Raw genomic sequence first — 13,180 nt, 5'->3', positions numbered from 1 at the left:
CCATGTAAGAGTCCCATTTGAATAAACACATTTAGTTTTTTTAACAAAACTATTGATTTCTTCTATAGATTTTATATGAATGAAATGCTGTTTCTGATTGTTGATTATTGGCACAGATTTTTAAGAATCCAACTTATTATTAACTGTGATTAAGATGATTAATTTAAATCACTTAAAATTACATTGCAGAAATACATGCTTGTTCCCAATTAAAAAAAAAATTTTTTCAGGTGCGACATGAGGAGAAGCAGCTAACCACTGCTTTGGCATTGTTCTTGTTCTGTGTTGTAACATTCTCTGATATTTAGCAGAACCGCATATAACCAGCACCACCTTGAAAGCCTTTTTATTAATTAAAAGTTAACATAATATTAAATGTCTGTAATATTTCTAGTGTAGGACTCATGATTTGACTTGATGAATATACACTATGTCTGATAGGCAATAATGGAAAAGTACTTGCGTACTAATGGAAATAGAGGGAGGCCGCCAGCATTCTTTCTTTGGTTCAGAAACTTTGGTCCCAAGTCAAGATTCTAAAGTTACCCCACATATTTTAGACTCCCAACCCTACATAAGCCCTACACATTTCCAGGCTCCTCTTTATCCTGGTTGATTCAAGCACAGCACAGTCATCTCCTTCCTTAAACAAAAGCATGTCCAAAACACAGAATAAGAACAAAACCCCAGAAGCTTGAGTGGATCCTTGGAATCACCCCCATCTATTTTCTTTCCAGTTTCCTCTGGCAAACATCCATTATTCCTGGACTGAGGTGATATGGAAAAGCCGTGGAACTATAGCTTGTGTCTCAGTTGCCTTAGTGTGTACCTCTTTAATAATTGCCTGGGCACATTGGATTTTTTTTTTTATATTCCTGTGTAACCATATCTCTGTGGGATTTTCACACATTTATCTTATCAGTTCTAAGTGTTTAAATTTTCTCTTTGTTTCATATAAAAGAAAACCAAGGTCTACTATAGAATCATGGAAGTAGTTAAGTATCTGCGAAGTCATAAGTCATGGAACTCTAGTATTAACTTGGTAGGAATGTAAATTGGTGCAGCCACTATGGAAAACAGTATGGAGGTTCCTCAAAAAACTAAAAACAGAATTACCACATGACTGAGCAATTCCACTTCTGAGTATATATTTGAAGAAAACAAAAACACTAACAAAAAAATACACCCACCCCAATGTTCATAGCAGTGTAATTTTTTACACACACACACACACACACACACACAGGCGCCCACACACAATGGAATATTACTCAGCCATAAAAAATGAAATTTTGCCATTTGAAGCAACATGGATGGACCTGGAGGATATTATGCTTAGTGAAATGTCAGCCAGAGAAAGGAAAATACTCTATTTTATCACTTATGTGTGGAATCTAAAAAATAAAGTGAATGAATATAACAAAATAAAAAGAGACTCACAGATATAGACAACAAACTAGTGGTTACCAGTGAGGAGAGGGAAGGCGAAGGGCAAGATAGGAGATTAAGAAATACAAATTACTATGTATAAAGTAAATAAGCTACAAAGATATATTGTACAGCACAGGGAATATAGCCAATATTTTATAATAACTTTAAATGGAGTATAATCTATAAAAATATTGAATCCCTATGTTGCATACCTGGAACCAATATAATATTATAAATCAACTATATTTGAATTAAAAAATACCATTTTCAATAAAGAAGTGGTGAAAAAGATTTTAAATAATATAGCTATTAAAAGGGAGAAATAAAGTTAGCTATAGATGTAGAAGTGTATTCCATGTGTGAAATATTAGGCCTAGATAGAAGGGAATAATGTTAAAGGAACTAAAATGCAATTATAGATAAAACAAACACTTTGTATTTGAAGAACATAATTTAAGAAATTAACCGTGCAAATTAGATGACAACACTGGCAATAAGTATTTTTAGAATTATGTTAATAATTCAAATCTATTACACTAAGTACATAATAATTTAAAGATTTATATAAGTAAAGGATATAATGTGATATTGACTTTTTAAACTTTTACTATATTAGTATTATAATTTTCAAAAGCAAAGCAATTTCTTGGTGACTATTTTATATGCATATAGAATACTTGCATATATTTTATATACATGTTTTAGATAGGTGTATTACTGAAACTCACATATTCTAATTAATAGGACACTGGTGAATTTTCTGTGTCTCTTCAGACTATTTCCCAATTCAAATCAAGCTTGAGAGGTTGCTGCTGATGACTCAGGCATACCGACTTTTTGATTTTGAGTACACTGTATTTGCATGAATTTCTATCAGGCAGTGCCATTAACAAGTTCTTAAATTATTCTAGTCTAACTGCCAGCAAAGCTCCCCACTACTTTTGCTTTTGACAAGGTTATTTGTAGAAGAGCCATGCCCTTTTACTTTGAAGAGCTGTCATGTCTATTCATCATATGACCATTTTGTATAGGCTTCCAATTTTTGCTTTCTGCTAACAGTCTAAACAGCATTTGTGATATCTGAGATCTATTTCGAAAACCTACTTAGTGCCAGCATGATGGATGGTGTACTTTGCAACATTTTGTAATTCATTGTGCACTGGAAAGGTGACATTGTTTACCCCATCATAATGACAGGTGGGTCAGTAAAATGGTCCTAAGGAGAGTTTTCCTGTCAGATGCAAAATACATATTAAAATGGATACATAAATAATTTAGCATGAATGAGGTTAGCTTCAGGGAATAAACAGTGATTTATATTTTTATTAAAGGGAAATATCAACTATAATATCATCATAATGTTAAAGACATTGATAGTGCTGGCAATGTCTAGTCAGTTTTATAAATAGAATATATGGCTTTATGTAATTCCTGTGCAGTTATTTCTTTTGTCCTTTGTGAAACCAGTGCAGGTACAGAAGAGTAAAGGGAACAATTAGTATTTAATACAGGTTGGTCAGATTGGTTCTACCATGTTCTTACTTTGAATAAGGGATTTGTTTTTATTCCAATACATTTTATAAATGTTGAAGTTTTCTTTCTGTTAAGCATTATTTTGTATCGGGAAGACAAGCCAAATAATGCAGTTTTATGAAGAAACATTTTCAACCACTCATTAGCTGTGCATGAAATATTGTTACCAACACACTTCTTACTATCCCATTCTTCAGAAAGCATAGTTCAGGAGCCCAGACTAGCAACCTTCCTTACCAGTTGCACATCTGTGGATTGGTTGCTTCAATTCTCTAAGCCTCAAAAGTCCTTATCTGTATAAGAGGAATAGTAATAGTACCTCAAATGATTGTTGTGAGGAAGAAATGATAGAAACCATGTCAAGGGCCCGGAACTTAGAAGCACTCAATAAATGTTAGCTATTGTTATTAGTAGTCGGTATAAAGTAGATGCATTTAAATGGGAGAAATTAAGAAAATATCAGAACTATATATCATAAAATTTGGAGTACAAATGTTTACCACATTGTCTGAATACAGTCTTCCCGTCTTCTATTTAACATGACAAATATTAATCATTAGGGAGGAAAATGCCTTAAGTATGAATACATAATAAAATAAATATAATTCCCTGATATATAATATAATTTTTCATTTAAAACTGAAAGCTCAGATAAATGAAGTATTTTGTTTTTGAATGCAGAATGGCAAAGCATGTCAGGTTGGGCCTGAAGAGCATTGCTTGTCTTTGTTTTGTGAAATTTCATGACATAGTTTAACACATGAAATCTGAACACTGCATCAAATATTTTGTCAAAAAGTCTTAAAGAGAAAATAATCGCTGCATGGAATCCTTGGATAACTTGTAATCAGATGTCTATTTTCTCACGGCTAGGAAGACTTTGTCTTCCTCTTTTATTCCTCTTTTATTTTTAATATTCTCAAACAAAGGCAAACTTATCAGTGTTATGGCAGAAGGCAAAGCTATATGTATTTAGCTCTGAATGCTTCCTGTTACAGATAAAAATATCGGAAAGCTAAAGGAATAGAATGAAATTGTATTATTGTCTGGTTATGAAGATGAGGCTACTGTCTCACAAATAAAGAAATGTGAGCTTCGAGCAGTTTTTCAGTGCTGAAAAGGATTTTGCATTTTATTTGTCTCCCCTCTTTTGTGGAATCCATCTTTTGGTCAACGGTGCACAAATGTGAGATGAATGGCTTTGAACAAAGTTGTATGTAAGTGATTCACTTAAAAAAAAATCTACATAAAATCCCTTGGTTTAATATAACCTTCTGTTTCTGATTTCACGAGCTCTGTGCAGTAACTGAGTTAACAAAATAATTTCAAAGTTGGCTGCTTTTTTTTGTTTTTTCAAGATAGTCCATGGGATTAGTTTCCACATATTTAAGGTATATATTTTTCCTGGATTTAAAATTTCATAGATAGAAGCATTTACAAATAAAAAAGTGATATATCACAACATAGTGTCCCTAGTGAAATATTTGTTAGGGAGGTTACATCTTATTCCTGGGAAAGAATAAAAGCTTATTTTACGAAATAGAAGTTTGCAACAAAGATAGTTGAATTCACCTAAACAGTTAAAGTACAATGGACTATTTTTCTCCCTCTTCATTAGAAGAAATATAGCATTTTGAGTGAGAAAGTGTTTGACTACAGATTTCTTTTTTCTTTTTTTTTAAAATTTATTAATTTATTTATATTTGGCTGTGTTGGGTCTTCGTTTCTGTGCGAGGGCTTTCTCTAGTTGCAGCAAGCGGGGGCCACTCTTCATCGCGGGGCGCAGCCCTCTCACTATTGCGGCCTCTCTTGTTGCGGAACACAGGCTCCAGACGCGCGGGCTCAGTAGTTGTGGCTCACGGGCCCAGTTGCTCCGCGGCATGTGGGATCTAACCAAACCAGGGCTCGAACCCGTGTCCCCTGCATTGGCAGGCAGATTCTCAACCACTGCTCCATCAGAGAAGCCCCTTGACTACAGATTTCTAATTTGACTAAAGTTATTTCTAAAGATTCTGAATCACCATAATTGTTGTTTGACAGAAAATTCTAGGTCAGGATTTTTAGTTTTAATATAAGTTAAAGCATACCACTTACAATGTTTTGATAACATAACTTTCTTAGCAGATTTAATATATAGTTTAATTTCCATAAAATGCCAGTATACAGTTTACAAATAAGATTTACCTCATTTCATTGGATGCTGCAAATTCAGTCTTTTCAGAACTAGAGAGATCTGTGCAAAAGTTGATCCTTAGGTTTATGCACTATTTCAGTACATTAATATAGTTGATTTTAAAGGAAGCAGAATTCTATCATATTACTTTCATGGTCTCCAGGAAGAATTCTCTTGAATGAATTTGCAACTCCTTCAATATCCTTACCTTAATAAGTGGAGTATCATTTATTAAATAAAGTACCCTTTGATTATTAATCTGTTTTTCCTTGTATTTTAATTTGATACTGAAAGATTGACTGATATAGAATTTAGCCTGCTGGCTGTCACTAATGTAACAAGAAACACTCAACATTTAGCAAGTATATACTGAGTGCCCTTTTTTATGCCGATCACAGGAGCAAAATGATCCATAAGAAAGTTTTGGACACTGCCCACATGTAGCTGGCAGTCTAATAGGGGAAACTTGCTATTAGGTAAGCAATTACACAACTGCATGGTGCCATCCTGCTATGAAAACTAGCAAGTTACCTAAATATGCTAGACTCCATTTCCTCATGTGAATAGTGGTCAGAAATATCGAGAAATATGAATGTTCTGAAGATTGACTGAAAACAACTGATGTAATCTCCGTGGTAAAATGGCTAGTACAGAGGACATAAATGGTTAAGTACTGATTTTCTTTTTCCTTTTTTATCATAACAGCCCTGTCCAATTTAACCCTTCTTATAATACACACGTGCGTGCATGTGATCTCTCCCTCTCTCTCTCTTTCTTCCTCCCTCCCTTTCTCTTTCTCTCTCTCTCTTCCTCCCTCCCTCTCTCCCTCTAAGGTTCTGTATTCAAATTCCAGTTTTCCAACAGCTGGGGTTCCCTGTGAACCTCCTCTTGCCCTCATCTCTCTCTTGCCGTTACCCACCTCTTGCCCTGATCTACTTCTGAATTTTTTCCACTTTGCCAAGACCTAGGCACACGCTTCAACCCACATCTCTAATGCATATCTTTTTTTTTTCTAAATTACCTAGAAAATCCTTAAATAGTGCATTTTTTTCTTCCCCACAATTTGTTTTCTTAATTTAGTATACATTCTTATCCCAGGTTTGCATTATTTTGCCTGTTGACTTTGGAGATTATTGATGTAAATATGGAAATAGAATCCTGACGGAACTTTGCTTCACTTTGGTTAAATTTCTATATTACAGTACTTTTTAACTTAATTTTCTCTCCTTTAGATGGATGTGCTTTATATGTTAGATTATAAAACATTTCACAAGTTGTTAAAAATGATTACTATATGCCAAGACAAGTGACTACTCTGGCTTCTCTTTGTTTTTTCTGCTTTCAAAACATGGTCACTGTACACAAATAAAATAAAATAGATTATTCACTGTGCTATTAAGCACTGCATTTAGTATATCATTGTAGCAAATATTTTTTCAGCATGTGTTTATATTACAGTAATAAAAAGTGATAAAATTGACAAGCCATCCCTTTATCTGACCTTTTACACTGAAGACAGCAGAATGGATTGTGTGTCTCATGCTTAATGCTGAATTCAGTTGGGATGTACTAGTTTAGCACACTTGCTGGTGTCCCTTCTGATCGGTTGGGAGTCTATTTTAACTGATTAGTTCTTCTGCTGTTCTAGTAATTAAACATTTTAAATAACTAAATATTATTTAAATTATTAATAGCTTTTTAATACTAAAATACTTAATATTTTATATATCTGGATGCTTATGCCAACCCCATCTTAACTGGTCTTTATTAGCTAGAATACTAGTTTGAGAAGGAGTTTGAAAGGATTGATTAGTGATGTCTGCCACAGGGTGGGAGGAAGCAGCATTGGCTTTCGTGTTTTAATACATTGTGGTTTTCATAATAAGGTCTATGATGGAAAGCCCTTCAGTGAACTTGAAAAAAAAGAACTAAGAAAGTACTAACAATCTTTGAATTTTGAACTCTTCATCATTACTAATATACTATTGTTTTAGAAAGGATAACAGTAAACATGGGAGATTATTCTGATTTTACAAGTTTTTAATAAACATAAGCACTTTAATTTGAAGAATATTCAAAAGCTAGATTACATAAAGTAGTAGTAAGTTTCTAAAGTAAAATTTGTATTTAGATGAATAGTACTTCTGATAACCCTGTATTTTGTCAGTATGAGAAATGCTTGGGTTTACCGTTTCTGACTTTGAGTAGAAAATTACTGTTTTAGTCAAAGCAGGCTTTTCAAATATTCTGTACATTCAGAATCTCTTAGAGAAAACTGGGAGGATTCAGAGTGATTGATTTGGTTGAAAATGTCAAGTCTGAAAAATTTCAAGGCATACATCATTTCATAAGCATGAATAATTTTTGCTACCTCAGGTAGAAGAGAAACATGGCCCTGGATCATTCCTCAATGTTGAACCCAGGCCACCAGCAGGTGGAGGGCCCCAGAAACACTTCTCTGACCTGGCTACTTTCCGTGATTGTTCTATTAATTTTAGTTAGCTTACTACAGAAAATAACAATTCTATTCAGTTCTCTTGTTTATTCTCTTCTGTTGCTTCTTCTCAGAATAGTCTCTCCACTTTTCCATAGAACATTTGGTGCTATAGAATGTCACTTTTTAATGTTTTGATTTTTAGTCATTGCTAATTATTTGGTTTATGATTCCTTCTAATCACATATTTTAAAGTGGATAGAAGATAATTGTATTTTACTATTCATTTCTAAAGTGTACCAGTATCCTCTTAGCTGTTACTATGTGGCCCGTCTGTTGTCATGCCGATACTTTTTCTTTTTTAACAAAGTATAAATATTTGATTTTCTGTTACAATTGTTGTTTTTTAAGTTCTTTGTTCAAAAATTAACATATAGGGCTTCCCTGGTGGCACAGTGGTTGAGAGTCCGCCTGCTGTTGCAGGGGACACGGGTTCGTGCCCCAGTCCGGGAAGAACCCACATGCCACGGAACAGCTAGGCCTGTGAGCCATGGCCGCTGAGCCTGCGCGTCTGGAGCCTGCGCTCCACAACGGGAGAGGCCACAACAGTGAGAGGCCTGTGTACCGCAAAAAAAAAAAAAAAAAAAAAAAAAAAAATTAACATATAAAATTTAAATAAAAATTAATGTGTAGACTTTTTAATATTTCTTTGTGGTAAAAAATATAAAACAGAGCTAGTTTCCTTTCACTCTGCACCTCTCATTTACTCTTTCCTATGTGTCAGGAAGTCCTCTATGTGTTAGGGAAAAACTGGTACACATAGAGTAAATAGTTCAACAAGCACCTACATTCCTGTTCACTTGGCATTTCCCAAAGACGGCTCAGATGTGACTTAATCCTTGATATTTGGACATAAATTAAACATGGTATGCCAACTGGTAAGTGGACGGTTTTCTAGCGTGACAATACATGCAATAAAGAGAGGTTCATTGTAGCAACAAGAATGGTTGGAAAAAATGGCTTGACATTTTATCATATCATTGTATATTGATTTGTCTCAGAAAAATTCAATGTGCTTTCTTGCATCTGTGATTTTCAGTTTGCTTGAAGGTAAATATGAAAGACTTTTGGAAAGGACCTGGTTCAGAAGCATCCTTTGAAGACAATAGATAATTTTTATTATCACCTGTCAAACTGTCAGAACATTGAGACTTCTGTAAATATTGACTTTTAATGCATAGCCTTAAAGTACATAAACCAAAATAAATTGATAAAATGATGCCTGTTTTGGGGAATATCTTTGTGGGATAAAATCCTCTTACATGTTAAAATGCATTGATCATTTATATATGCTATTTATAGAAGATGAGTTGGAGAGCTCTTTAATTGAAATTGCCATTTTTGATGTCATTTACAGAATTGGTATTTTAGTAACTGCCATATTTTTCTGGTATGTACACAAACAAAAAGTCATAGTCTGGCCTACACGCTCTCAGACCAGTACGAGTTTCCCCCAAACTCTCCTAAATATGAAAAGTATGTTCATTAATATAACCAAATGTATAATATCTCTGTTTTAAGATGCTATCAGTGAGTCATATTTAGTAGATAGCTTAGAAAGTTGAAAGGGAAAACATAAATTATCTCATTTTTACAATGTGATCATTAATATTATGTGACCATTTATTTAATAAATACTGGTCAGCCTTGTATTATTCTACAATTTTCCTGTCTTGCTAGTTGTTTGGCATGTGTTGTCCAGCACTGGAGCTTGCTGGTTGTCAAGTGGAGGTGGGCCTTAGCACTGAGTTGGAGATCTCTGGTGGAACTCTTGCTGATTTGTATTACATGGGGCTCAGAGGTCTCTGGTGGTCCAATCTCCTGAACTCGGCTTTCCCACATCGAAGGCTCAGGCCTGACATCTGGCCAGAGCACCAAGACCCTGTCAGCCACATGGCACAGAAGAAAAAGAAAAAAAAAAGAAAGGTAGAAAAAAATAAAATGAAATGAATAAAGTTATTAAAATAAAATATTTTTTAAAAGTATTAAAATAAAAAATTTAAAAAGTAATAAAAAAAGAAAAAATAAGAGAGCCACCAAATCAATAAACAAATCCACCAATGATAACAAGCGCTAAAAAGTAAACTAAGATAAACATAAAAATCAAAAACTGGTCAGTTGCGTACGGCCAACCCCATGTCTACAGTTGCTCCCAAAATCCACTGCCTCAATTTTGGGATGATTCGTTTTCCATTCAGGTGTTCCACAGATGCAGGTTACACCAAGTTGACTGCAGAGATTTTATTCACTGCTCCTGAGACTGCATGGAGAAATTTCCCTTTCTCTTCTGTTTTGCACAGCTCCTGGGTTTCAGCTTTGGATTTGGCCACACCTCTGTGTGTAGGTCACCTGAGGGCCTCTGGTCTTTTCTCAGACAGGACGGGGTTACAGTAGCAGCTGATTAGGGGGCTCTGGCTCACTCAGTCTGGGGGGAGGGAGGGATACAGCATGCGGAGCTAGCCTGCAGAGGCAGAGGCCGGCATGACGTTGCATCAGTCTGAGGCATGCCATGTGTTCTCCCAAGGAAGTTGTCCCTGGATCACGGGACCCTGGCAGTGGCGGGCTGCACAGGCTCCCGGGAGGGGAGGTGTGGACAGTGACCTGTGCTTGCACACCGGATTCTTGGTGGCTGCAGTAGCAGCCTTAGCGTTTCATGCCTGTCTCTGGTGTCTGTGCTGATAGCCGCAGCTCACGCCTGTCTCTGAAGCTTGTTTAGGCAGTGCTCTGAATCTCCTCTCCTCACGCATCCCATAACAATGGTTTCTTGCCTCTTTGGCCATTCCATACTTTTTCCCAGACTCCCTCCTGGCCAGCTGTGGTGCACTAGCCCCTTTCAGGCTGTGTTCACCCAGCCAACCCCAGTCCTCTCCCTGGGGTCTGATCTCTAAAGCCCAAGCCTCAGCTCCCAGCCCCGACCTGCCCTGGCGGGTGAGCAGACAAGCTTCTCAGGCTGGTGAGTGCTGGTCGGCACCCATTCTCTATGGAGGAATCTCTCTGCTTTGCCATCTGCACCCCTCTTGCTGCACTCTCCTCTGTGGCTCCAAAGATTCCCTACCCTGCCCAACCCCTCTCCCCACCAGTGAAGGGGCTTCCTAGTGTGTGGAAACTTTTCCTTCTTCACAGCTCCCTCCCAGAAGTGCCGGTCCCGTCCCTATTCTTCTGTCTCTGTTTTTCCTTTTTTTCTTTTTCCCTACCCAGGTACGTGGGGAGTTTCTTGCCTTTGGGGAAGGCTGAGGTCTTCTGCCAGCATTCAGTAGGTGTCCTGTAGTTGTTCCACATGTAGATGTATTTCTGATGTATTTGTGGGGAGGAAGGTGATCTCCACATCTTACTCCTCCGCCATCTTGAAGATCCTCCCTCCTGAAACAGCACATTTAGTATTATAATTTTATGACTGGAAAGCATAACAGTTATTATTTTAATAATAGAAATTCCAGAAAGTAAAGTCCAAAGGAATCCTCTTGGCTGTAGGAGTATGCTGGATGGAACTCTCAGGGCAGTACGTTTCAAAGTGTGGGATGGGGTTCACCAAATCATAGGATTCCCAGTAAAATTTCCAGGAAGGTATACAATTTTTACATTAATAAAATGAGACTTTTAAAAATGAGAAATATTGATATGAAACATAACTCTAAGGGAGTAGTGGGAAATGTGACAGAAGTAGTTGTTTGGTGTTATATTCTAAAGTCTTGAATTTCACAGTGGTACAGGTGGCTGTATAGGTTGTATCCTGCATAACCCAGGGGGTTGTCATTCACAGCTGGATATATGCACATCCTGAACAGCTGTGCATTGTGAACTTTGTACTTAATTTGGATAACAGTAGAGAATCTTTGAGTTGTTTTCACATCTAAGAGTAGTATGATTGTTGTTGAGCCTTAAGGAAATTAATTTTGCAGCATCTTGTAAAATGATTCAAATTCCAGAAACATGAATGTAAGAATATACCAAACTGGGTGGTCTCTTAGAGGCATAAACAGGGTTTGTAATTTGTTTAGAAGAGACTGCAAAGCAAAAATGAATCTAAACCTTTTTCTCAAGTGACTTCTCAAAGGAGAATTGTTGTACCCTGATAGAAATAGAAAGGTCATGATTGGGACAGGGTAAGAGAGAGATTAGTTCTCCTTTGAACATTTTGAATTACTATGAATGATTTTGTTATGCTAAATGGGCAATTTGCTGTAATGCTTCTGACAGGGCTTTATTTTTCTTTGTCTTCTCTTTCAGGCTGAAGTCATTGATGTGAGTTATGGAAATGCAGATGATTTAAATAGGATTAAAAAAATGAAAAATGTCACAAATCAGATTGCACTCCTGAAATTAGGAAAACTGCCACTACTTTATAAGGTTGGTCCAATGGCTGTTATTTGGTGGTAGGGTGAATATTTTGTTCAGTTGGGGTTACATGTGCATATCAGATTGCACTCCTGAAATTAGGAAAACTGCCACTACTTTATAAGGTTGGTCCAATGGCTGTTATTTGGTGGAAGGGTGAATATTTTGTTCAGTTGGGGTTACATGTGCATATGTACATGTTAGAGAGAGAGAGTGAGTGAGTGAGTGTGTGTGTGTGTGTGTGTGTGTGTGTGTGTGTGTGAGGGAGAGCAAGAGAGTGGAAAGACAAAGAGGCGTACGGTATCACAGGAAGATAACCTTTCCAAAATGCATAATTTTATATTAAGATCTTTAAGATATTGTGAGTTTGTGGGACCTTCATAAAATTGGCATTTCCTTCATAATACCTCTCTGGAATGCTAAAAATGAGAACCACAGTGTCTTCTTCTCGCGACATCTGCAAAACTTCTAATCTGTTATCTAATTACCATGTGCTTTATGTTAGACTAGTATCTCGCTGATTTACACTCCTTAGTGATTAATTTTTGTCAACTGTATAACTTCACAGTTACTGACTGTGCTCAGAAATTTAATTAAAATATAATATACTAAGGAAAAGCAGAATTATGATTTATTTTATTTAAAGAGTTTATTAATACTCATCCACCAGATGCATTTACATAATTAAAGCAGTTCAATCTAAGTATCTCATAATGAGCCACCACAATAGAGAGTCACTACTGCTCATTCTTACTTCATTTTCTTTTTCTATTAAGAAAGAATGATCAGTGTAGTTGTGTAGTTATGTCCCTGGAATGCTCTGGTTCTGAAGATATATTGGATTTCTCCTCATTCAAACCTATATGAGATTAGCTAATTCCCAGGAGCAAAAAATGTTTCCAGAAATCTGTTGGCACACTCTGTAAGGACCCAAGAGAACATTCTGTGCCTATTTTTTATTTTCCAAGGATGCTCTTATACTTAAATCAATGTCTGATAGTAGATAATAGGCCAGAATTTTAAGTTAGTCTTGAAAATATAATACACACTAATGATAATTTTTTGTAGGATATTTTGTAGGATTTTTGTAGGATTTGTTAGTATGTATTAAAGGCCTTAAAATTATCATTTGGACCCAGTAATTCCATTTCAACAGTGTATTCTAAAGGGGAAAAAAATCAGAGATGATGAACACAATGATTACCAATGATGTG

The 13,180-nt window shown here is 36.0% G+C and overlaps 1 protein-coding gene across 3 annotated transcripts in view; it reads left to right on the top strand.

Moving 5' to 3' along the window:
* Positions 1-13,180, top strand: part of NAALADL2 (N-acetylated alpha-linked acidic dipeptidase like 2) — a 1,451,411-nt gene that overhangs the window by 787,937 nt on the left and 650,294 nt on the right. For all 3 annotated transcript variants that reach the window (XM_082839043.1, XM_082839042.1, XM_082839044.1), the window contains one exon: positions 11,859-11,978. In XM_082839043.1, coding sequence (XP_082695169.1) covers positions 11,859-11,978 — 120 coding nt within the window. The remainder of the gene's footprint in view (positions 1-11,858; positions 11,979-13,180) is intronic.

The sequence above is a fragment of the Leucopleurus acutus genome (genome assembly GCF_964270905.1).
Source record: "Leucopleurus acutus genome assembly, chromosome: 5".
NCBI lineage: Eukaryota > Metazoa > Chordata > Mammalia > Artiodactyla > Delphinidae > Leucopleurus > Leucopleurus acutus.
Note: the sequence above shows the minus strand (reverse complement) of the source record. Positions and strands in the feature narration are given on the sequence as shown.